The sequence below is a fragment of the Aethalodelphis obliquidens genome, unplaced genomic scaffold (genome assembly GCF_003676395.1).
Source record: "Aethalodelphis obliquidens isolate GAN/ISIS:26980383/991018 unplaced genomic scaffold, ASM367639v1 scaffold31, whole genome shotgun sequence".
NCBI classification, from domain to species: domain Eukaryota; kingdom Metazoa; phylum Chordata; class Mammalia; order Artiodactyla; family Delphinidae; genus Aethalodelphis; species Aethalodelphis obliquidens.
The window spans coordinates 17,171,821-17,199,049 of NW_020837975.1; the positions used below are offsets into that span (position 1 = coordinate 17,171,821).

Genomic DNA, 27,229 nt, shown 5'->3' on the forward strand with positions numbered 1-27,229 from the left:
CACGAACCTGTGTCCCCTGCATCGGCAGGCGGACTCTCAACCACTGCGCCACCAGGGAAGCCCTAAAAATATGTATATTTTTAAATGCTATAGTTTCCTCCCTCTAGGTCCTGTCCTCAACCTGTCCTCAGTGTCTTTATGTAAGAGAAATACCAGTTAAATAAACAGGAAGGACAGATGGAAAGTGGAAAGGAAGACTTAAAAACAGCTTAAGGTATTTGTGGTGGATACAGACTGGGAAAAGCAGAGAATAAGTCTAGAGACTGTCCATGGACAGTGAATACGGGTATTAGGACTTTAGGGACTGTAGCTGGAGCCTGGCAGGTCGCAGCTCCTTCAATTCTCCCTCTCTAGTCACCAGCTTCTTCCAAACACCTCAGTCATTTCTGAACTTCCAGCTCTGGTTCTTCGGACTTTTCCAGGGGTGGATATGACTTTTTGGCATCTTAAGGATTTAGGATGAATTTTGATGATCAGACATATATTCCTATTGTTGGGAAAAGCGGGTCTCATGCTCAGTCTTTCAGTCCCAACTCAGCTGCGGAAGGGTGGGCCTTGGGCCTGGAACACTTCCTCACCAAGAGACAAAGGGCCCACACAGCCTCTACACAGCCTGTGCCAGGTGCATCACCTTATGTGGGAATATCTTTCCTGTTTCAGGGGCAGAGAGTACTCTTCTGTCTCTACTTAAAGTATGTGCAGAATACAGCACCTGTCCAACCCCACTGTTACATCTGCCCTCCGAGGAAAAGGGACAGGGTTCCTTCCACTGCGGTGTGAGAGGGGTGTGCAGTGGCCAATTTCCCTGCATCGCCCACAGGGAGAGAGAAATCCTGGTGATGGGGGACTGACACCCACTCCTGAAGCTGATCTTACTCTCTTTCTTCTCTATGTGAGTTTAGCATTGTTGCATCCAGTGCCTGACAGCGTTGTGTTTTCCTTGGCAACTCTGATACCAAGATGCAGTGAGCAGAAGTGTTTAGAGTCCTCCCCTGGGATCGATAACCAGTGCACGGCACTCTGCTTGACACCTATTGAAAATTATAAGCAATAACCTTTTGGAGGTACACTTTGATTAGCAGCTTCAGTCTGATGTTCATAACTACAGACCAAGAATAAAAGAGGCAGCTATAACAATGAATTGAGAAAGATACCAAGGACAACAATAGTGCTCAGAACAGGTTATTAAGATGGACGGAAGACAGAGTCAAGAATCAACAGAATGACCTTCCCCACCCTTCCTTCCATCTGTCAACACACATATAAAAATATACCAAATCCCATTCAATCATTTAGAGAAAAGATTAATGCCACTATACCAACACAACCAAATAAGATTCTCCTCTAAAAAAACAGTACCCTATGTTACTGGCAGAAATATTTCTTTCATATATTAAAAAGAGATTATCAGTTCCTCTCCTATTAGAATATAAAATGAAGCCTGCTTCATAATTATGATGTTTTTTTCCAAGGAATAAAGGACATAGTCCAATTTATAATAAATAAAAGGTAGAGATATTGATGCAAAAAGACAACAATGGGTAACCAGTAACAGGTAAAATCAATTTAGATCTAGAAATACCCTTTCTTTATAAACTCTGCCTAATAATTCTAAATTTTTGGATTGCGTTCTCTGGAGAGATGTCGCCCTTGCTTGAATACCTTTATCTCATTATTTTCTAAAGAGGGCAAAAGAGTATCTAAATGCCTGAATAATTCTCCAACAGAACACTCAGAGAAAAGAACTGTGTCTGAATGAAAAATGTAGAGAATGAGCAAAGCAGATTAACTGTGCTACACTGGGGTGAGATAGTGAAAGACTTAATAAAATGAGAACTTCCAGAGCAGGACCGATCTCTAAGCTTGTAAATAATCTACACCTATCAGAGGTATCTCCTTCCACCTGCTGAAGCTAGGTGATAAACGAAGACAGAATGACTTCACACAAAATCTCCTGGGTTGCGGTGTCACAAGACACATCTCAGGTATTATATAGGCAGAAAATAATGGAAGGAATGTAGCCTCCTGGGAAACCTCTCGGGGCCAGATATCAACCACCCAAGTTTCACCCTTGTCTTTGTGCCTGGATTAGCGGATTGGAAAGTAACCAGTTGTGAGCTCCAAGATGACACCATCTTGGTCATTAAGGCCAAGGGGAAAAGAAGACAAGAAAATTATATACTTGGAGTGGGTTTCCAATGAAATCTCCTGCATTTATAAACACTTTCTTAGGTAATCTACATAGATTCTGCAAGGTCAATGGATGAGAAGTAGTTTGTGAAAAGCTCTGGCATCATTTAATGTCTTCTGAGTTTATTCCAGGATTTTTAAAATCTGGGCTAGCAGAGGAAAATGAGGCTATGTAAGAAATTTCCTGTATCGTATGCCAAAGCCTCCAAAATCTCCAGATTAGGTTCATGTTGTCCGGCTAGCAATGGGAACGGAGAGAATTTTTTTAAATAAAATAACTTTTCTCCATTCATAACTCCATTGTAGTGGCCTTGGCTCTGCTGCTGATCTCTTTCTTCAATATTTTGGTCGATATGTGGCATAAGGGCCAAGGCTCCATCACAGACACAACTTTGGCTAATCAGTCATCAAGCCCTGGCAGGCTGCAGAGGGGTAGCAAGAGTGAGCTTCTCAGTGAGCTGGAGGGACTCAGGTCTTTCATACGCCATGATGGAATCCTCCAAGGACGTTGCTATGGGTTTTCTAGATGGTACTGGGACACATCCAAGCGGATAAAAGTTGAATACGTTATAACATGGGTAAGAGATGACTGCAGAGAAGATTTCAAGAATAAATGAAAATGTTTAAATGCAACGAAGTAAAACTGATGAACTAATTAAAATCATGCAAACAACATGGAATGTGCCTAGAACATCATCACAGGATCTGAGCCTCATTTATCACTCTGCTAGTTTTTATGCTTGTTTATAATTATGAGCAGAGATGAAATCTTTCCTCACCAGTGCATGGTGAGTGTAGCCATTAAGTTAGTTTCACCAGGTAATAGCATCTGGTCACTTGACAGTGTTGGTCTGTCCCCAGGCAGGATTGCTGCTAAATCAGAACACAGTGGTGTCAAGAAACGTTATTGGTTGGCTCTGAGTAAATTTTCTCTTTTATCCCAAATCACACAATTAGTGAGTGACAGGATTGAAAGTCATGAATCAAATTTCTGACTTTTATCCAGGGAAAATTTTGTAGTGTGTCTTTTATGATCCACAAATCATGATTTTATGTAAGATAGGAATTGTTTCTATGCAGGTGCATTTCTGTTAACTAACCTGATTCCTTGTAAATTAACAGAAAAAAATTTACTAATTTTTCCCTTAAATAAATGTGCAATAAAACTGAATGGCCACTAAAAACCAAAAACAATACACACATGCAAAAAAAAAAAAAACAACACAAAAACAAACAAGTGTGCTGTATATGCTACCCTAAATTAACACAAGAAGGTGAAAAGGGCCAAATGCAACCAGTTGAAAAATTTAAATGCATTTTTATTTGTTTTTGTTTGTTTTTAAGTTCGAATGACCTTCTGCTGGTGGGCAGATACTCACAGTGGGAATCCTAAATTAGAAAAGAAAATTGCTTGAAAACACAGTCCAAATAGGACCCAAATGTTAATGCCTGTGAGAATTCTGTGAGAACACTGTGAGGCCACACCTGCAGTCTCTAACTCAAACCAGCTCTTCCTCTAGATATGTGTTTTCTAACGCCTAACCATCTTCAAGTCCTTGCTCAACATCACCTTTCCAGGAAGGCCAACTCTGATCCAACTATTTAAACCTACCACTTTCCCCCCATTTCTGGCACCCTTGATCCTCCCTAATCTGCTCTGTTTTCTTTTTCACATAGCATTTATCAACATCAAATATTTTTGGAATTTACTTATGTAAACAAACAAACAAGCAAGAACAACAAACAGCAATAATAAGAAACCCTGAGCAGAGAGGAGAATCTGATTTCCAGAACTACCACATTATATTATTTTAAGTGTCCAGCTTTAAATTGGACAAAATTTAAAAATTGTAAGACACATGACAAAAAATATGAAATATGACATGCAACAAGAACATATAGTCCACACAGGGAAAAAGCATTCAATAGAAACTATCCCTGAAGAAACTCAGACATTGGATTTACTAAAGAAACACTTATAAATCAGATATTTTAAATATATTCAAATAATTAATCATGTCTAAAGAACTAAATAGAGAATATCGATAAGGAGATAGAAATTATAAATAATAAAGATTGGAACAGAAATAAATGAAATACAGAACAGAAAATCAATAGAAAAAATAAGATCAAACAAATCAATAAAATCAACTGTTAGTTCTTTGAAAACAAAATTGATAACCCGTTAGCTACACTGACCAAGAGAAAAAGAAAGAGGACATAAATGACTAAAATTAAGAATGAGGGAGATGTTTTCCTAGTGCGCTTACAGAAATAAAGAAGATTATGGGGAAAACTAGGAACAGTTGTATGCCAACAAGTTAAATAACCTACATGAAATGGATAAACTCCTAAAAAGACACAAACTCCAAAACTGACTCAAGAAGAAATACATAGTTCTCACTTCAGCAGATTGCAAAGATACAGGGAAGATTACCATGGCCCCTGTGCAAGGATGACACTAAAATTTGTGAAGCATTCCATATTTTTCTGGTGATGTGATGTACAGCATCGTCACTATAGTTAATAATACTGTATTATATATTTGAAAGTTGGTAAGAGAGCAGATCTTCAAAGTTCTCATCACAAGAAAAATGCTGTAACTATGTGTGGTGATGGATGTTAACTAAATTTATTGTGGTAACCATTTCACAATATATACATATATCAAATCATTATGTTGTACATCAAAAACTAATAGGATATTGTATGTCAATTATATCTCAATTTTTAAAAAGAAGAAATAGATAATCTGGACAGACCTGTAACAAGTGGAGAGATTGAATTAATCAAAAACGTCTCAAAAAAGAAAATTTCTGGACCAGATCACTTCACTGGTGAATTCTACCATATGGTTACAGAAGAATTAACATCAATTCTTCACAAACGCTTCCAAAAAATAAAAGAGGAGGGAAATACTTCTGAAGTCATTCTATAAAGTCAAAATTATTCTGATACCAAAACCAGACAAAGATATCACAAGAAAGAAAACTATAAATCAATATATCTTATTAATATAGATGCAAAATTCCTCAACAAACTGAATCCAGCAACGTATATAAAGTCATATGTTTTATATGAATTACACACCATAACTAAAAATTTATCTCAGGAATGCAAGGGGGTTCAACATCTGAAAATCAACTAACTTAAAACATCAACATACAAAATATAATATTATACTAAGTGAAAGAAGCCAGACACAAAAGACCAAGTATTCAACAGCAGCTTTTACCCTCAGACTTATTTTATAAGGAAGTTGGGCCAAGTGTCCGGGATGGGCTCTAGCGGTGAGTATTGAGGCTAGAGAGATGCTGAGTTAGAAGTTCACTAAAAGCGTCTTCAAAGAAGGAAAAGGTAATCTTGTAATAGAAAAGGGCATTATAGGGACTTCCCTGGTGGTCCAGTTGTTAAGACTCCGTGCTCCCAATGCAGAGGGCCCAGGTTCAATCCCTGGTCAGGGAACTAGATCCTGCATGCTGGAACTAAGACCCGGCGCAGCCAAATAAATTAACTTTAAAAAAAAAAAAAAAGAAAAGAAAAGAGCAAAAGAATGGGAGAAATGCCATACTCAGTCTGATTCTTATTTCATGCACTTTAATGTCCTTCCTTTGACAGGATCCTTTGTATGGGCACATGGATATCTCCCTTGATATCAACCTCCAAAGATCTGTGGCCTTCACTCACAATATGTAAATTCTTGAGCTGCTACATCTTATGCTTCAATTGATCTGAACTGCTTCTGTACAAGCAGGGAAAAAACGTTTGATCTTTTATAAACTGAAAGCACTGATATACTATAGCTAGTACACCGGTACTACTACTTGAAGGAGAATTTTTCTGTCAGAGGAGAACAATAGGTTCTAAAAGTAAACAAGAATATAGAAAAAGGGGAAAAGTTTTGTCTTCCTCCACTAGAACTGTGTTCAAGAGTCCAACATCCAAGCACAGCAGAAATTTCAATTAATGTAAGGCTTCTGCTGTGGCCTTTGGGTCAGAGAGGCTCCCCATATTACCCCAACCATCCCCATCACTACCTTTTTATTTCTTAAAGACCAGGAATTTGGAGAACCCTATGTCAGGAGCAGACTCTGCTAAGATAGAGCATGTGATGATCAAGAACACGTTCCCTTTGTCATTTGTAGACACGCAGGCAGGCACATTTCCATTAGCTTTGTAGACGTAAGCTCCATGTAGGCAGGTCACCTCTTACATCCACCAGTGTATCTCCAGAATCTCACTTGTTAGCACTGTTGGTACTCAGTGATTCTAATGCTCACCATGTCTGTGAAATACGACCTAGCATCTGGTGATTCACACCCAAGGCTCAGAGACAGTATGGCTTCAATATCCATGTTGGCCAAGCCAATTTGATTTTTGGTTTAACTCAATAAGAAGCAGTCAAAATAAATTGAAAAATCCAATAAAATACGTCCAGCAATCACGAAGGAGAGGAGGGATAATTGTTCATTGGCATCACGGTCTTTTGTCTTACTATTAATATTGTGTTCTTCCAAGAAAACCAAGTCATTTATTATTTTTTTACATCAGAATATATAATTTGACATATTAAAGGGTTTAAAAAAAAATCTACTCCCAAACAGGTCAATTTATGCTGAATAAACTAGTGGAAACTTCTCCATTCAAGCTTATTTCTGCTTTTTAAAACTGACGATAATGGATGAGCCCAAATCTGGACCAAAAAGTGCAAGGTAGCAATCTCTACCTGCAGTTCTAACCCACTCAACCTCTAAAAACTGTAACTTTGAAAATAATTCCTTTGGTGCTGTAGCCTTACCTGACATCCATATCCCATTAATACTGTTAAACAGTACATGGAATATGCACCACATTACTTTTATAAAATCTGGAAAACCCTGAATTCCAAAACTATGACTTGTAGTTCAATTGAGGCAAGGGGCTAAGAGATTAGAAGAAAAACCCGGTGCATTATACACTTATGTTTAAATAGGGAATTTAGGCAAGTCACGATCTCTGTTTCATCATTCGGAAAATAAGGGAGTTGGTCCAGGTGGCTTCTAAAATCCTTGACAGTAATTAAATTCTAGGATCCTACCTGATCAATTTATATCCTGAAGCACATAACAAATTATGTTCAATTTGGACTACTTTGAAATTCTATTAAATTATGGGCATTTAACTTTGCCCATAATGTGTGACAAGCACACATTATTAGATATCTCTTCAATAATGCAGTTTAATTCAGTTTTAGTACCTGCTGTGCCAAACACAGATGATATGCCTTCCACAATGGTCCTGTGGATATTGGGATGAGAGAGGACAAATGCAAATGTCCAGAATGCAACCTTAAAAAGAAAAACATATGTCAAAACATACAACCTTCTGTGAACGTGAACAAAAGCATACACAGTATTAGCCACAAACATTTAAAAGAAACAAGGAGATACTTAAACTAAACTTAAAAGCATGTTAGTAAAGAGTATCTTTGAAAACAACTAGATTTTATGAACAAAAGAGATGTTACATATCTCTAAGGGGTCAAATTTATGATTTTATTCTGCCACTATAGTTTCACAATATTGTTTATATAGAGTAAACTATTTTCACTAAAAAAAATGGGAAAAGCAGGGTGTTTTATTGTACTAATATACAACATAAAATATTATATAAGCACATATAAGAAATTTAGGAGCAACAAATTATGACACTTAAGAATGTTAGTCCAAAACAAAGGCATTTTTCAAGATGTAATTCCTTGAAGTATAAATAAATTAGCAAATCATATATTCTGCAAATGAAACATGGTAATTTTAAATAAGCCCCAGAAACTATACCTAAAATCTTATCAACTAAATTATGAGAGTACTTATATCAAAACTAGGGTCCTTTCATACCCCATTGAAAAAGGGTGCTTGCAAGTTTATAGGGTATTACTGAACATAGTATGTTTGCAAGTTCTCACTCTAGACCAAACAAAATTATTTCATATCTTTCCTCATTGTGGTATTATAAGATAAAATTACACTGCTAAACATCAAAGACATACAGATGGCTAACAGGCACATGAAAAGATGCTCAATATCTCTAATTACTTGAGAAATGCAAATCAAAACCACAATGAAGTATCACCTCACACCAGTCAGAATGGCTATCATCAAAAAGTCTACAGATTACAAATGTTGGTGAGGATGTGGAGAAAACGGAACTCTTGTGCACTGTTGCTGGGACTGTAAATTGGTGCAGCCACTATGGAAAACATTATGGAGGTTCCTTAAAAAACTAAAAATAGGGGGCTTCTCTGGTGGTGCAGTGGTTGAGGGTCCGCCTGCTCGATGCAGGGGACACGGGTTCGTGCCCCAGTCCGGGAAGATCCCACATGCCGCGGAGCAGCTGGGCCCGTGAGCCATGGCCACTGAGCCTGTGCGTCCGGAGCCTGTGCTCCGCAACAGGAGAGGCCACAACAGTGAGAGGCCCACGTACCGCAAAAAAAAAAAAAAAAAAAGCAAAACTAAAAATAGAACTACCATATGATCCACCAATTTTATTCCTGGGTATATATCCTGAAAAAATGAAAATACTAATTAAACAAAAAATACATGTACCCCAGTGTTCACAGCAGCACTACTTATAGTAGCCAAGACACGGAAGCAACTCAAGCGTCCATCAACAGATGATTGGATTAAGAAGATGTGGTACATATATACAATGGACTATTACTCAGCCATAAAAAAGAATGAAATACTGACATTTGCAGCAATGTGGATGGACCCAGAGAATAGTATGCTTAGTGAAATAAGTCAGACAGAAAAAGGCAAATATTGTATACCACTTACATGTGGAATCTAAAAAATAATACAAATGAATGTACATGCAAAGCAGAAACAGGCTCACAGATATAGAAAACAAAATTGTGGTTAACAAAAGGAGAGAGAAGCGGGGAAGGATAAATTAGGAGTATGGGATTAACAGATACAAACTACTATGTATAAGATAGATAAGCAACAAGGATGTACTGTACAGCATAGGAAATTATACTCATTATCTTGTAATAACCTATAATGAAGTATAAGCTGAAAAAATACTGAATCACTATGCTGTATACCTGAAACTAACACAATAGAGTAAATAATCTATACTTCTACTAAAAAAAATTAATTTTCCATTAATTCAGGTAGATATTCTTGCTTCTATTTTTAGGTTACACATTAAAGGAAACGTATCAAATCATTAAAAGAAGATTGGGTCCCTTTCATCTGCTTTCTGTAAACACATATTGTGAAAGAAATTTCATCTTAGGAAAACCAATCCTGAAAAGACTCAGACAACACTGTGTTACTTAAGTCTTTCTGTCTCTTGTGAGGGACTGTTAAACACCTTTAAATGATCCCAATACTCCCCTCTGTGGTCAAAAGAGGAAGAACAACGGTCTGAAAGGAGGTGCTTGGACAAAGCCAAATTCAATACTACTCATTGTTTTCCCCTTTGTGACAGTAAACTGATACTGTGGGCATAAACGTGGTGCTGTTTACATAAACAAAGTGAACAGGAGAACTGAGGCCTCTATCCCAAGATCCACTTTCTGTGGCATTTTCCAGATTAGGAAAGGCCTACCCTAGAGATCAACTAGTTCATTTTTACAGAGGAAACATGCTCAGACAGCTCTCTTCAACATGTCTCCCCACGTGGGCCCCTTCTATACTCTCTATAGATGGAAGTGCTGAATTATTGGATTTAATTAATAAGCACTCCATACTCAATCCATCATTTTTTTAACTTACTTTATTGAAGCTTAGTTGATTTATAACGTGTTAATTTCTGCTCTACAGCAAAGTGATTTAGTTTTTTATATATATATATATTCTTTACCATATTCTTTTCCATTATGGTTTACTACAGGATACTGAATATAGTTCCCTGTGATATACAGTAGGACCTCGTTATTTAAAGACTCAAGAGTTCATGTTGGGGAAAATATATATCTTAGTGATAGTACATAGATTTTTCAGTTACACAAAAGAGGGGTTTAGAGTTTTACGTGGTTAATTAGAGTTTTAGAGATTCACTAAAATTGGGTAATACCTTATTTTAAAGCAAACTCAAGGAATTCAGTTAAACTATAAATGGTTGTGCAGTGGTGTTAGTTACTGTTTGATGCCTCTTAACGGATCTCTCTTCTAAAAATCTATATTATATTCTACTTAAAATTTTTTAATTAAAAAATTACTCTTTTAAAAAGAAAAGAAAGGCATATAAAAGAGTAACCAATAAATGCTGTGGGAATTGAGAGTGAGGTGGGGAAGTCACTACTGAAAGTGTTTAGAAAGAGCTTCAGAGAAGCAGATTAAAAAGGTAAAACATCAGCTTTGAGGATTGGAAAAGTTTTCTTAAAAAGTACATTTGGCAGCCAGGAATTTCTTGGGACTTGGAAATGGTTTTCCCATAGAAATAATTTCATAAATCATGGTTAATATCTTGGGCCAGTCCACCGAAGTTCACCTAGACTCTGGTCTCATAACAGGGCTTCCTGGTGCCTTGTACCAAGCCTGTCTGAAGCCTGAGCTCTGAGTTCCGTGGTCCTAGAGACAGAGCACAGAGTAGAAGAGAATGATCTAGGCACCAGGAAAGCACAGGCCCCTGGCAGGCCTTCTGGCAGCTCTCCTGGCCGCCTTGGGAGATCACAGAAGCCAGGACAGCAGTGGCCACTCCCACCCTTGGGCATTTGAGAGGTCAAGTTTTGGAAGCCAAGGCAGTTCATTATTAGTGGGCCATTGAAAGAAATGACTGATTGAAACCATGGTGTTACTTTTTATAAGAAAAGAAAGCTAACATTTATTGAGCCAGGGACTGTTAGCCCCTTTCCACTTCTTAAAAATATAATCCTCATAGTATCCTATGAGGTAGATAACATTCATGCTATTTTACAGATAAGGACACTGAGGGTCACAGTGAAACACTTGGCCCATTGTCACCCAGCCGTGGGATCTGCCTTTGGACCTGACTCTAAAGCCAGTCCAGGGTCTCTGCCCACACACCAGCTGCCTCTTAGTGCCAACAAGAGCCAGCAAGATGGAACTTCTGCTGATCATCAGACACTTGCTTTCTGCAATTGACTTAAATTCTTTCACACCAGTGCCAGGAACAAATTCCAAAAATCTGACTCCCCGAGTCAGATCAATGAGGCTTTGTGTCCCTTTCTTCTGGGGGGGGGGGCTTTCTAATGAGATGTTGAAAATTAATCCTGTGACAGGAGTGGCTGTTTTGTTGCTGCTTTGGGAGTTGTTTTGATATTTGCCTTTTAATTTTGCTCTAGCTTAATCAGTTTCCAAGAAAATTGTATAAGGAAAAATCAGAGAATAATATTAGAGATACCTAAAGAAGAGGAAAGTGTTAGACTACTTTTATTTGCCCATGCCAGATGAAATACATATTTTAGTGGCTGACACACATTTGAGCAGAGAAGCCAGAAGTTCTATTTCTGCTCTGTTACCCAGTTAGTGTATAATGGGTTAAAGACAACTAGAATATCAGTACTTAGAAAGCCCTCTACAACCTTTATAAGAGGAAGGAGAAACAAATAATACTTAACACATCTTATTTCTATTTGTTAGAAAGAAAAAATGAATACCTTTATCATTATAGATAGGTTGAAAGTTCTTATTTAGTAGAAAACAAATACATAAAAAGTTTACCCTTTAATCTCTCAAATAATTTAAGTGCAGCTTAAGCTGATATGAAATCCTCCTGATGCAGGAAACTGCTGTGCATCGAACATGAAGTGCTAGACAAACCTCGTGGCTGTATTCTAGTTCATAACAGCTTAAAAAAAACCAGTTCAAAAATCTCTGCTCTCTTTCGAAGTATCGTGAGTCCCAGTGTCACCAGCTCCATTCATGGGGAAGCTTACAGGACCACGATGCCAAGCAATGCAAACAGGAGTGGTGCATAGAAGGAGAACGGGTTCAGGGGTCGACAAAGAACTCATGATCACTGGGTGGCCGCTGGGCTTATCTCGCTAAATCCTCACAACAATCTCGCAGAGAAATGAGCGTTACCGTTTATTAAGTACCCGAGTCTAGGACCATACTAGGAGTCTTATGATCCCTTTTTTACCAATAAGGAAATGGAGGCTAAGAGTGTTCGTTACCTCCATGAGATTCTATGGCTATGGCTGGGATGTCTGGATTCAAGTCCAATTCTAACTGAACTATCCGTTTACCTACTCTCTCCCCAGTAAATGTCTGGGGTCAAGCCTTACTTATCTTTGCAGCACCAATACTAAGCATGTTGCCTGACATGGAAAGTACAGAAAGCGCTGCATATACAGGTGTTGTCACAACTGACCCCAAAGTGCAAATGTTTCCCTTCCCCTGTTACATGCTGCCTTTCAAAGGGCAGAATTCACTTCAGGTCTCTGCTTTGCCTCCTTTGTGATCTTATCAGATTTCCTTAGGCATTCAGTTTTGTTTTTCTATCTCACAACCATTACAGTCTTTTTCTTCCCCATGATAAGAAGTGAAAAGAATTAAAAAAAAAAAAAACAGAAAGAAAAATGAAGGGAAAACCTGAAAGTACAGTAGACAGAAATGCAATCCTTCCTTTACTAATATACTTACAGGGACAGCATTGGACAGAGAAGCCCAAAGTAGTAAGAGCCCATAATTGGGACTCTTTTGTTCATTTGTTTCCATCTCTAGGAGATCCAGCAGAGCCTGCATTACTGTCTGTTTAAAAGAAATAAATATTGTCAAACCAGAGCTATGTGACAAAGACTGATGTTAATAAACAAAGATCATGCATTTTTCTTTAATCTGAAAGATACTATTTTTGCCATTCTTAGGTTTGTGATTTCAGGCATGCTAAGGGATTTACATACTTACTGGTAGTATAGTAATTGGGAGTAGGGACTCTGGGGTTCAACGCTCTTACTGCATTGGTTCAAATCCTGGCTTAATTTTTTAAGACTTATTTTTTAGAGCGGTTTTAGGTTTACAAGAAAATTGAGAGGAAAGTACAGAGATTTCCCATACAAACCTTACCCCCACCCAAGCATAGCCTTCCTCATTATCAACATCACTCACCAGAATGGGACATTTTTGACCAAGGAAGAAACGATTTTGATACATCATAGTCATCTAAAGTGCACAGTTTACCTTAGGAGTCACTCTTGGTGTTATAAACTCTAAGGGTTTGGACAAATGCATAATGATATCTATTATCATTATAATGTCATACAGAGTATTTTCATAGCCCTAAAAAATCCTCTATGCTCTGCCTATTCATCTCTCCCCACCCCCTAACAACCACTGATCTTTTTACTTTCTTCATAGTTTTGCCTTTTCCAAAATTTCACATAGTTGGAATCATACAGTATGTAGCCTTCTCATATTGGCTTCTTTCACTTAGTAATAGGCATTTATGGTTCCTCCATGTCTTCTCATGGCTTGATAGCTCATTTCTTTTTAGCGCTAATACTCTATTCTTTGGATGTACCATAGCTTATTTACCCATTTACCTACTGAAGGGCATCTTGGTTGCATCCAAGTTTTGGCAATTATGAATAAAGCTGTTATAAACATCCATATGTAGGTTTTCGTGTGGGTGTTAAGTTTTCAAACCATTTGGGCAAATACAAGGAGCACAATTGCTGGACTGTATGGTAAGAGTATGTTTCATTTTGTAAGAAACCTCCAAAAAGTCTATACCATTTTGCATTCCCACCAGCAGTGAATGAGAGTTCCTGTTGTTCTACAACCTTGTCAGGATTTGGTATTGTCTGTGTTCCAGATTCTGGCCACTCTAATAGGTGAGTAGTGGTATCTCATTGTTTTAATTTGCATTTCTCTGATGACATGTGATGTGGAGCATCTTCTCATATGCTTCTTTGCCATCTATATATCTTCTTGGGTGAGGTGTCTCTTAAGGTCTATTTTTGGTCTGCTTTTCCATTGGGTTGTTTGTTTTCCTATTGTTGAATTTTAAGTGTTCTTTGTATATTTTGGATAATAGTCCTTTATTTTGCCAATACTCTCTCTCAGTTTGTGACTTGTCTTCTAATTCTCCTGATATTGTCTTTTCACAGAGCAGTTTAATTTTCATGAAATCCAGCTTAATAGTTTCTTTTATGAATTGTGTCTTTAGTGTTATATCTAAGTAGGCATCGCCACACCCAAGATCAACTAAGTTTTTTGCATGTGAATGTCCAGTTGTTTCTGCACTCTTTGTTGAAAAGTCTGTCTTTGTTTCATTATATTGCCTTTGCTCCTTTGTCAAAGATCAGTTGACTATATTTAATGGGGCCTCTTTCTGGGCTCTCTATTCTGTTCCATTAATTTATTTGTCTATTCTTTTGCCAGCACCACATTATCTTGATTACTGAAGCTTTACAGTAAATCTTGAAGTTGGATAGCATCACTTCTTTGAAGAACTTTGCTCTTTTCCTTCAACATTGTGTTGGTGATTCTGGGTCTTCTGCCTCTCCATACAAATTTTAGAATCCATAAAATTTTATAACTTGCTGGGGTTTTTTTTACTGGGGATTGCATTGAATCTATACATCAGGTTGGGAAGAACTGACATCTTGACAATACTGTCTTCCTATCCATGAACATGGAATATATCCCCATTTATTTAGTTCTTTGACTTTGTTCCTCAGAGTTTTGTAGTTGTGCAGTTTTCCTCATATAGATCTTGTTTTGTTTTATATATATGTAAGTATTTCATTTCTGAGAATGCTAATGTAAAGGGTATTGTGTTTTTAATTTCACATTCCACTTATTCATTGTTGGCATGTAGGAAAGCAATTAACTTTTGTGTATTAACTTGGTATCCTACAACCTTGCTAAAATCACTCACTAGTTCCAGTAGTTTTTTGGTTGATTCTTTTGGATTTTCTCTACATATGTTCACATCATCTGCAAGCAAAGACAGTTTTATGTCTTCCCTTTCAATCTGTATAATTTTTATTTCCTTTTCTTGCCTTATTGCATTAGCAAGGACTTCCAGTACTATGTTGAAAAAGAGTGGTGGAATGGGACATCCTTGCTAAAGGGGTTCTGGTACCAATTTCCAATGTGTGTGAGGGGGGTTCTACACACCACAAACAATGCTTGGTTCATCATCTGGGTGTCTTATAATTCAGCTCAATTATAACACTATTTACCCAAAGATAGCATCATGTTCCACAGGCTAAGGGTATAGTCCCACAAGACTCTGCCCTGCTCTTCAGATGTCAGCTGCAAGCCCGGGTTATTGCCTGTGCTTCTGACTAACTGGCTAAGGATTGGAAGTTACACAGACCCCCTCCTTGGATTTCAGATGCCAGTTGCAAGTCCAAGTTGTTACCTGTACTTCTAACTGACTGGCTATATAAATCAGAGGTTCCCATGAACCCCCTCCTCAGATTTGATTAATTTGCTAGAGCTGCTCACCGAACTGAAACATTTTACTTATTAGATTACTGGTTTATTATAAAAGGATGTGATAAAGCCTACAGATGAACATGCAGCTGGAAGAGATGTGTAGGGCAAGGTAGGGGTAAAGGCCAAGGAACTTCTTTTCTTTTTTTTCTTCTTTTTTTTTTTTTGCGGTACACAGGCCTCTCACCATTGTGGCCTCTCCCACCGTGGAGCACAGGCTCCGGACGCGCAGGCCCAGCGGCCATGGCCCACGGGCCCAGCCGCTTCACAGCACGTGCAATCCTCCCAGACCGGGGCACGAACCCGTGTCCCCTGCATCAGCAGGCAGACTCTCAACCACTGCGCCACCAGGGAAGCCCCCAAGGAACTTTTGTGCTTGCTTGAAGCATGCCACTCTCCCCAAATCTCCAAGTGTTCATCAACATAGAAGCTCTCTGAACCCGTCCTTTTGGGTTTTTATGAAAGCTTCATACATAGGCATGATTGATTAAATCATTGGCCACTGGTGATTGCTTCAACCTCCAGCTATAAATTTCCTTCTAAGCATTATTTTCACTACCTCCCACAATTTTGATAGGTTGTTTTTTCATTTTAGTTTGTTTCAAAATATTTTAATTTCTTATGAGAATTCTTCTTTGATCCACGTGTTATTTAGAAATGTGTTGTTTAATCTCCAGATATTTTGGGATTTTCCAGTTATCTTTCTGTTATCGATTTCTAGTTTAATTCCACTGTGGGCTGAGAAGAGACATTATATGATTTCTATTCTTATAAATTTGTTAAGGTGTGTTTAATGGCCCAGAATGTGGTTTATTTTGGTGAATATTCCATATAAGCTTGAGAAAAAAATATGTATTCTGCCGTTGTTGAATTAAGTAGTCTTAATTAATTATATCCAGTTGATTGATGGTGGTGTTGAGTTCAATTATATCCTTGTTGATTTCTGTCTGTTGGATGTGTCCATTTCTGAGAGAGGGGTGTTGAAGTCTCCAACTGTGACAGTAGATTCATCTACTTCTGTTTGAAGTTCCATCAGTTTTTCTCTCATGTAGTTTGACACTCTGTTGCTAGGTACATACACATTAAGAATTGTTATGTCTTCTTGGAGGACTGACCTCATTGTCATTATGTAATGTCCTTCATTATGCCTGATAAGTTTCCTTCCTTTGAAGTCTGCTCTGTCTGAAAGTAATATAGCTCCTCCTGCTTTCTTTTGATTGGTGTTAGCACGGTATGTTTTTCTACATCTGTTTACTTTTAATCTATATTAAATATAGAGTGTCCTTATATTTAAAGTGGGTTTCTTGTAGACAACATATAGTTGGGTTATGTTTTTAGATCCACTGTGACAATCTTTGTCTTTTAATTCATGCATTTAGGCCACTGACATTCAAAGTGATTACTGATATAGCTGGATTAGTATCTACCATATTTGTTACTGTATTCTATTTGCTGCCCCTATTCTTTGTTCTCATTTTTGTATTCCACCATTTTCCTGCCTTTTGTGATTTTAATTGAGCATTTTATATGATTCCATTTTCTCTCCTTTCTTAGCATATCAAGTTATACTTCAATTTTTATTTTTATTAGAGTCTGTAGAGTCTGTAATATACATTTACAACTAATCCAAGTCCATTTTAAAATAATACTGTACCACTTCACAGGTAGTGTAAGTACCTTCTAGTAACAAAATAATCCTAATTCCTCCCTCCTGTCCCTGTATCATTTCCATCATTCATTTCACTTATACATAAGCACACATAAGTACACATACACACATGTATATACATATAATATACATATAAGCATATATAATTGAATATATTGTTGCTATTTTATTATCTGAACAAACTGTTATCAAGTTGATATCAATTTGAACTGTTAGATCAATTAAGAATAGAAAAAATAAGTTTCTTTTTCACCTTTACTTATTCCTTCTTTCGTGCTCTTTCTTTCTTTATGGAGGTCTGAGTTTCTGACCTGTATCATTTTCCTTCTCTCTGAAGAACTTCTTTTAGCATTTCTTAAAAGGCAGGTCTACTGGCAACAAAATTCCCGCAATTTCTGTTTGGCTGAAGAAGACTCTATTTCTCCTTCACTTCTGAAGGATAATTTCACAGAGTACAGTGTCCTAGGTTGATGTTTTTTCCTCTCTCAACACTAAATATTTCACTCCACTCTCTTCTTGCTTGCATGCTTTCTGAGGACAAGTCAGATGTAATTCATATCTTTGTTCTTCTATAGGTATAGTGGGGTTTTTCTTTGTTTTTTTGTTTGTTTTTCTCCCTCTGGCTTCTTTCAGGATTTTTTAAATCTTTGATTTTCTGTAATTTAAAAATGATATGCTGACATGTAGTTCTTTTGGTGTTTACTTGATTGGTGTTCTCTGAGCTTCCAAGATCTGTGGTTTGGTGTCTGACATTAATTTGGGAGAAATTCTCAGTCATTATTGTGTCAAGTATTTCTCCTGTTCCCATCTCTTTCTTCTTTTTCTGGTATACCCATTCCATGAATGTTACATCTTCGGTAGTTTTCCCACAGTCCTTGAATATTCTGTTCTATTTTTGTTTTTTATGTCTTCGTTCTCTTTGCTTTTTGGTTTTCAAGGACTGAATCTCCTCTAGCTCAGAGATTCTTTCTTCAGTTGTGTCCAGGCTACTAATAAGTCCATGAAAAGCATTCTTCATTTCTGTCACTTGTTTTTTTGTTAATCTCTGTCTAGCATTTCATTTTGGTTCTTTCCTAGGATTTCCATCTCTCTGCTTACATTGTCCATCTGTTCTTGCATACTGCCTTCTTTATCATTTAGTCATTAGCCTATTAATCATATATTTTTTTAAAGTCCCAATCTGTTAATTCTAACATCCCGACCACGAATGGTTCTGATGCTTGCTTTGTCTCTTCAAATTGTGGAGGTTTCTTTTCGCCTTGTAATATTTCTTAATGGCTAGACATATTGTGCTGGGTAAAAGGAATGGCTACAAATAGGTCTTTAGTAATGTGGTGGTTAGGTGTGAGGGGAGGGGAAGCATTCAAGTCTTATGATTAGATCTCTGTTTTTTCGTGAGCCTGTGCCTCTGGACTGTGAACTTCACAAGTGTTTCTCAGTCTTATTCTCCCTCCTTAGGTGGGACAGGATGGCTAGAGGTGGCTGCAACTGGACACTCCTCTTCCCCAGGTCAGTTAGGCTCTGATAATCCTCCAGCAGGTTAAGTTCTGTTTAACTATTTTCCCCTGAGGGCAGGCCTGGTTAAGAACAGAGCGCTGTGGCATATTTCAAATGTGTTCTTTTCCCCCTTCCCCTGTCAGAAGCCCTAGGGGATTTTTCACTGGTCCACCTCCTGGAGGTAAGTTTCACAGTATTGTGGAGGTCCTTCTATGACCGGGTCCCAGGTCCCGTGGAGTTTTGAACTCTGAGAATTGTCTGCACTGAACCTCTAGCAATTCATTAATTACAGCTCGGGTTTTCCTACCCTGGCGCAGGTTCCCACGGCAGTCTCCACTCTCCGGTCTGTGCTCTGGGAAATGTCAACTCCCTGTATTTGCCTGTTGGTCTCTAGTCTTGGGGGCAGCAGGCTGCTCTGTGTCCTCTCTTTCAAGAATTGTTGATTTTTCAGTCTGTTAAGTTTTTACTTGGTGTGAGGATGAAGTGGCACCTTCCAAGATCCTTACATGTGGAATGGGAACCTGGTTTCAATAGCTGGGTAACCTTGGGCAAGTACTTTAAGCTCTCTGTGTCTCAATTTCCTCATCTGTAAAATGGTCATAATATGGACCCTACCTCACAGGATTGTTGTGAGAATTAAATGAGTTACTTCCTATAAAGTACTTAAAACAAAACATAGTACACATTACCATTTTGACGAATGTTATCTTTAAATATTTTTTTCTTTTTTTAATAAACATCTGCTCTTAGGAAAATGCAAACAACACAGAAACACAGATCTCTGGAGCATTCAGGAGAAAACCCTACCCCCATGTGCCATGCAAATTCTCAGCCTACATATCATGGGTAAGGGAATTGCCAAACCAGTATATGATAAATATTGCAATACTCTAAAACCATGCAGAGAACTGACGTTTGACATGGACGGTGCCAGGTCAGATCAGGGCCTCTCCAAGGTCACCTAGTATGGCTGCTCTCAAGTCATCACACAAATTCCATGAAAGCATTTCCTTCCTTGGAAGGCTTCCCAGATTTGCCTTTGCCAACGGTCATCCCCATCACGAGGAACAAATTCAGACATTATAACATTTTCATTAAGTTACTTGTGCACTTCGAATCTTAACTAATTCAAGTTAGGTAACAGAAATAATGGTAGCTAAAGTCTAGTCACTGCTCTGGAAGGCAAGTACTGTTTAAGGGCTTCACAAGTATTTAAGCATTCGTTCCTTACCCCAGCTCCAAGGAGTAGATCTGTTATTGTCACCATTTTACATTTGAGGAAATGGAAGCACGATTAGGTTAGGGAACTTTGCTAGTGACATACAGCTTGTCAATGGTTGAGCTGGGATTCGAATCCTGCGAGGCTGGCCCTGGCTCCAGTGCCCACAATCTTAGCTACTAGGCTATGCTGCCCCTTAGAGACACAGTCCTTAACTCTCATGGGTTAGGGACTCAGAGAACTGCGCTGCACCAGAACGCAGTGGTTTTTCTTCAGATCCTACAACACAGAAAATACCTATTACATCACTCTCAAAGAAAATACATGACAAGAGGCTATTGCTGTTACTTACAGAGGCATGTAGTGTTTCAAAAGTGATTAACCACTCTGATCCCTGGCTTTCTGGTTTTAATAATCCCCAGTTGCCCAGGTACTAAAGTTGTTGCGAAAAAGAAATGAACAGTGAATTTGTGAAACGTGTTAACACTACGCCTGGCACAGGGTAAGTACCCCGTAAGTGTTAGTGATGTCTTATTGTTACTGTTTCTGTAATAATGGATTACCAGATTTGAAAATAATTTAAGTATAATTTTCATTTACTCCTGGTTTCTATCAGACTTACAATGCAAGTTGTTATGGTACAAAGTTTATATTTCATGAAAGATCCTATAGATGTATTTCATTCTTTTGATATGCTATTCTGTGGTGCAGTCTTAATTGTAAATGAAAATACTAGTTTAATTTATATCTAGAATAACATGGGAGAAATCACTCAAGTTGAAACGTGATAAAGTTATGATGTGAGAAAATGTGTGTATAATACTTAAAAAACAAAAAAACAAAAAACTTCTTCCAGTCCTTTGCTTAACTAGGACATTGAAATCGACTCATGCAGTAAAAGACAACAGAACCTTTTATTTTCTTCTTAGCCTGCATTTTTTAAAAAATTGTGGGCATAAAAACATAAACTCTGTGTGAACACTGCTGCAGGAAAACAGAAACAAAACAGTTTTTAAAAAATGAAGTTACGCAGCTCATGAGTGTTCAAACTGAATTCTACCCCGGTCATAAACATTGAATTGGCGTCAGCAGAGGTCAAAATTTGTCTTTATTCAAAGCAGGAGTTCGAGTACCTATGATTAAAGTGCCTCATTTCTTCAGAGTAAGAAAAATAAATGCTATTCTAGAAGGATTGTCAGCGGGGAGTTTTAACTGGGGCATTAAAAACCCCTGTTTTCTAGGCTCATAGATTACAGATCTATTTGGGTACAGCTTTTATACACACATGGCTTTACCTCTAAATCCTGGAAAATAATGAAAACAAAAATGTGTTTGTCTGGATCCATTTATAAAATAGATTCTTTAGCTGAAACATAGTTTGTCAGTGAAGGGCATTCCAGTCTAGCTTTCTATTCCCTTTATTCCAGAGGGAGATCCCCAAACATTCGCACATTCCTTTTTTTCTAAGGTGATCTTCCTCTCCAGTGTTAAGCAGAGTTGTTTGTGATTATCACTTGCTATCATAACTAAATGCAAACAAACAAAAATGTCTGATATCATCTTTCAATGCTAAAAGATATGAAATGATTTCTTCCATGATAACGATGATAAACTCTCACACGGTCTTTACTATGTTTCAAGTGCTTTACAAATATTAACTATTTGTTAACAAAACTGAGGCCAAGAGGTTAGGTACCATGCGCAAGGTCACAAAACTGAGGCCAAGAGGTTAGGTACCACACCCAAGGTCACACAATGGTGACTGGACTTGAGCCCAGGCAGTCCAGGCCAAAAGGAATCTCCAGACGGTGAGTCTGGAGAATCAGGTAGTTTTCAAAAGCTTTCAGAGATTCTAATGAGCGGCCACGGCTGAGAACCATTCATTAGCAAGCATCAGAACCATCGGGAAGGTGTATAAACCCCCAGATGGCTGGGCTCCTAGCGTTTTGCCCTGAGTGGTTTCCCAGGCGACGTTGGTACCATTGGTCTAAGGACCACGTGTAGAGAACCACAGATCTAGGACACTTAGGACAGTGACTCCCAGTGCGTTGCTTTTTAAATTATACCACACTACCTGGTTGCATTTGAAGAAAGAAACAATTAGCCGTGGTGGCCTCAAGAAAAAAGTCAACTTTGTCGAGCTTTCTTATCTTTGCCTAATTTGCCATAACTCTCACCTGTGACTGTTGACACAACCAACTGTATAATCGATAAATATTAAGAAAAACCCTCAGGCTGTTGTGTTATTTTGTTGTCTGTAGCCTCAGTTTTTTCTTATGTAACATAGGGTTAATATCTCCCTCACTGCTGTGAGGATGCAATAATAAAATAACGTATGTAAACATCCAACACAGTGGTTGGCACAAAAATGGTATCTATGTAACACATCTCATGATTTTTAGCAAAAATATTTTTTTAACAATCGTGGTTTATGACTGTTTTCGTCTCAGGTATTTTAGCAAAAAAAGCTAAGGAATACTTACCGGGGAATCATCTTTTGCAGATTTGCATGTTTTTATATCTGGAATGTTTTTCTCAAAAAGTGCTAGAAGCCACTTTTTGGATTTTGACCAGTTTCTAGGTGAGAAAAAATATGTGGATAAATTAATTTGAAAGAACTCTAGGAGTAACAAGTCACAGCAGAAAAGGGACTATGTCTATGGAATTTTAATTATTTCTCCAAATGTCTTCTTCATTTTCAGCTGGAACTTCATGAGAAATCTACCTTCAGACTTACTAGTCCACAAGGAAAATTGAGGGGGCAAGGCAGCCACACTTTAGTATCTTTTGCAAATAAACATTTGCATTCCTAAAGGGCTGGCACTAAATAAGAAAACATGGCTTGGGGACTTCCCTGGTGGCGCAGCGGTTAAGGATCCACCTGTCAATGCAGGGGACATGGGTTCGAGCTCTGGTCCGGGAAGATCCCACATGCCTCGGAGCAACTAAGCCCGTGTGCCACAACTACTGAGCCCACGTGCCACAACTACTGAAGCCCACGTGCCTACAGCCCATGCTCCGCAACAAGAGAATCCACTGCAATAAGCCCACACACCCCAACAAAGAGTAGCCCCTGCTCACTACAACTAGAGAAAGCCCGTGCACAGCAACGACGACCCAACACAGCCAAAGATAAATAAATAAATTTATTAAAAACAAAAAAAGAGAGAAAACAGGGCTCATGATTTGTTTGGTCTAAGTTTGCTCTGGCTGTTGTCAGTTACAGCAGGATCAAAATCTTGCCCAGGGACCCGTTGCTGGGTTAAGTGAGGCAAAGCAAACTGACTAAAAGCTTTTTAATCTTTTCCGACCAGTCATCATTTCAGACCAACTGCCAAGAAACTAAAATATCATGTGTTACTTTGCAATCAAACCGTTTTATAAACTTTTATCTGAGCCAACTGTGAGAAATACATTTGACCACACCTACTTCTGCCTCAGGGAGAATAAGGACTTTGGATTCTGACACGGGTCACACTTGATGATGTAGCAATGACTGTGATAATAATAAGTTGTAAATGGCATAAAAGGCCTCAAAATAGATTCTTCATTTCATTCTCATATTCTCTCCTCTCCTTCTTGTTTTTGTTCCTCAAAATGAGAATAAGAGGAAATCATCCATCTCTCTTCAGTTCCTCCCTCAATTCACACACACACACACACACACACACACACAAACTGGTCATAAGAAATAGCTTCTGTCTCTCCCACTTAAACTGCTGTTATAGCTACTTAGAACAAAGAAAGGAGAGAAATGTATGAATAGCTGAGAAGAGCTTGATCGGGGAATTAACATAGGAAACAACTCTCTACCTGAGGAGACATTCTGGCAACTGGGACCCATATTCGAAACCTTCATCATAAGCTTGAAAGTGCTGATGGAACTCCCTGATTTTCCTCTCATTTGTGGGAAACAGACCTTTTTTAAAGAGCACGTTCACTGTGACCGGGTAAAGGAAATGCCTACAAAGATAGAAACACATAAAACGTCAGAACCAATGACCACAGAAGAAAAGCATAGGTTACAAAAGAAGGCATTATTGAATAGCTATATATTAGGGGTAGACAATCATATGTGATATATTTTTATGTGGGGGGGGAGTCATTCTTAAGAGGTTTTAATATTTGCTTTCTGTACTCAAGATAACTTAGGGGTAACTGAAATTGTCTTATTTATCTGAAGATTTTCAAATGCTTTCTAAGCAAGTATTGTTAGATCCTGACAAATGTGAGATGACACACAGAAAGAGCTCGATTCAATATGATTTCAACAAGCATTTATTTAGCAAATAATAACGATAACTAAGATACAGTTCGTACCTTTAGACAGCAGCCAAAAATAACCAAACGAAGAATGAAGGGCAATATTAGTCACCAAATTCCTAGTATCTCCCAGGATCCTATAACTTTGAACTATATCGAAAGACTGAAATATAGTATCTATCATCAGCAAGTTTTCCCTCAGGTGAATAAAATTATTTCTGCGGGGTCCTTAAATAAGGGAATATCAGAGATTGTTAATATGTCCCAGGTTAGTAACACTAAGTACTGTTTATTCCATTTTTATTCACCATCATTTCCTCACAGAAATTTCTCAGGATCTCCTTTCCCTCCAAGTTTCAAAGTCATTCAAGAATTTGCTTTGTTTTGTTGTAGATATTGGGCATGTTAAAAGTTTGGTTGATTGGTTGCTTGTTTTTGTTTTACTTTTCCTCTCTCTCTTTCTGGAACCCTAACAAACTATTCGATGTTGCTGTATTTCTGAGTCTGGATGGTTGGTCATGCCTCCAGCATCCCACTGAGATGGAAAAGTGCCTCACGGGTAACTTCGGTTTACCAAATCGCCCTGCGCGTGCGGGGAATTCTTCTCACAGCTCCCTGCTAAGCCCTTATGTTTGCCAGAAAGCTCCAGAACATGGCTGGGTGCTACGTGGTTCCCCCCACTGTCCTCTCCTGTCTCGCTTACCTCTCAGTACCTCCCCTCTCAGAGAACCTGGTCTCAGTACCGAGGCTCATGGTGGCTTTCCCTCAGCCACCTTGTCAAGTCTCCCAGACATCTCCTGGACGCTTGTCATCTACTTTCTGATTCTATCCTCTTCCCTCTCCTCTCAATGTCCTCTTCTTCTAATGATCACAAATTGCACTGAATGTTTTATCAAAATTGGATGCATGACAATTATATGAGGAAAATCCATGTAGCGCGTACAAAATTATAAGGAATGACTAGGGAGAAATTATTATTAAAACGTGTTAAAATGATTCTATTGGCCTATTTGCTTACCTTCAAATTGAAATGCTAACTGAAAACTGCCCATTAATCAGAATTTAAAAGATTAATAGCATCTTTTAATCGCCTAGCTAGATAGACTTCATTAATCCACCAGAAAATTTGTGAAGTCCAATGTATAGGCTTCAAATTTTTTTTATTCCAAAAAAATAAAAAACAAAATTAAATAATAAGGCATCTATTTACCTCACTAAGTTGTTCAGGTCCATGGTCCCATGAGGGCCTAAATTCTCCAGCTGTTCGTGTAATTCTTCAGTCAGTTGTCCAGTGAATCGATATAGGTTGAAAGTTCCCATTTTCCCTTTCACCATGATATAAAGTTTCTCATGCAGTTTTAAAAAGATACTCTTTGGGATTGATGCTATAAACAGAGAAAACACTTTTCAAAAGAAGCAACCACCTTTTTTTTTAACATCTTTATTGGAGTATAATTGCTTTACAATGTTGTGTTAGTTTCTGCTGTATAATAAATTGAATCAGCTATACGTATACATATATCTCCATACCCCATCCCTCTTGCGTCTCCCTCCCACCCTCCCTATCTCACCCCTCTAGGTGGTCACAAAGCACGGAGCTGATCTCCCTGTGTTATGCAGCTGCTTCCCACTAGCTATCTATTTTACATTTGGTAGTGTGTATATGTCCATGCCACTCTCTCACTTCATCCCAGCTTACCCTTCCCCCTCCCCGCATCCTCAAGTCCATTCTCTACATCTGCATCTTTATTCCTATCCTGCCCCTAGGTTCTTCAGAACCATTTTTTTAAATAGATTCCATATATATGTGTTAGCATATGGTATTTGTTTTTCTCTTTCTGACTTACTTCACTCTGTATGACAGACTCTAGGTCCATCCACCTCACTACAAATAACTCAATTTCATTTCTTTTTATGGCTGAGTAATATTCCATTGTATATATGTGCCACATCTTCTTTATCCATTCATCTGTCAATGGACACTTAGGTTGCTTCCATGTGCTGGCTCTTGTAAATAGAGTTGCAATGAACATTGTGGTACATGACTCTTTGAATTATGCAACCACTTTTTGAAGCAAACAGTCAATAGACCTCCCTCTCTATTCCTTGATCAGCAGAGACTAGAGCCAAAATTCACCTAGTACATAGAATCACCTCCTGCAAATAAACGTAGGTGAAGATCCAACATAGACTGTGAGATAGTGAAAGTCCGTAGGGTAATTCACCTTAAGGGATGATTTGTATGGGGGTGATTAAGGAAGCCTCTGGGAAACACACATCTAGTGATTTTATTTCCATGTTTAAAACTTTTCATTGGCTTCCTATCCTTAACAAAGTTTACAAGGCGTTCTACCCTCTTTCCAGCTCTACAATCACATTGCTAGCCCTTTCTCCCTCCAAACATATATCCCAGGTATACTGAAAACACACACTCTTTTATACATCTCAGCATTTTCATGAGCTCTTCTATCTGCTCAGAATGTTCTCTACTTGACTGATCTCACCCTCCCACCCCTACCACCCCCTCCCCCCGCACCTACAAGCCATACATTTCTTCTGCTAACTTCTTCTCTCCTTCAAGTGTCTTCTTGAATATCACCTCCACCAGCAGGGCTTTCCTAAACTAACCCCAATAGCTTTAGCCCCACTGTTGCCTTTATCTTAGTGTTCACGCTCCTTTCCTGATACTCACACCTGGTCTGGTTGGGTGTTAAGAGTATGAATTTTTAAACTCATTACACTATTCCTTTATATTTTTCTTTAATCCTCTTTTATTGTCTTCAAAGTAAGTTTTCCAAAAAATAATTTTTAATTTTATATTTCATCATCCTATTACATGTAGGATACATTTTGTATAAGTTAAGGAAAAATAATTTGTGGACTTCCTGAGCATGCATTGTCTCCATGGTAGGGGAATAATTGAGAGGAATGGGAAGCTGGCTCAAGAGTAAATATTAAGATATTTCATCTGTTAAATAGAAATATTTAAGCATG

At 38.2% G+C, this 27,229-nt stretch overlaps 1 protein-coding gene and 1 non-coding gene across 2 annotated transcripts in view; one reads left to right on the top strand and one right to left on the bottom strand.

The window, feature by feature from the left end:
- Positions 1-27,229, bottom strand: part of CYP39A1 (cytochrome P450 family 39 subfamily A member 1) — an 85,685-nt gene that overhangs the window by 51,229 nt on the left and 7,227 nt on the right. Inside the window, exons 3-7 of the mRNA XM_027127439.1 lie at positions 25,446-25,620; positions 23,786-23,935; positions 22,456-22,549; positions 12,786-12,893; positions 7,427-7,517 (exon numbers count right to left, since the gene is read on the bottom strand). Of these exons, the coding sequence (XP_026983240.1) occupies positions 7,427-7,517; positions 12,786-12,893; positions 22,456-22,549; positions 23,786-23,935; positions 25,446-25,620 (618 nt within the window). The remainder of the gene's footprint in view (positions 1-7,426; positions 7,518-12,785; positions 12,894-22,455; positions 22,550-23,785; positions 23,936-25,445; positions 25,621-27,229) is intronic.
- LOC113631221 (U6 spliceosomal RNA) lies at positions 4,575-4,680 on the top strand. Its single transcript, XR_003437229.1, has one exon. It is a non-coding gene; the product is annotated as a U6 spliceosomal RNA (small nuclear RNA).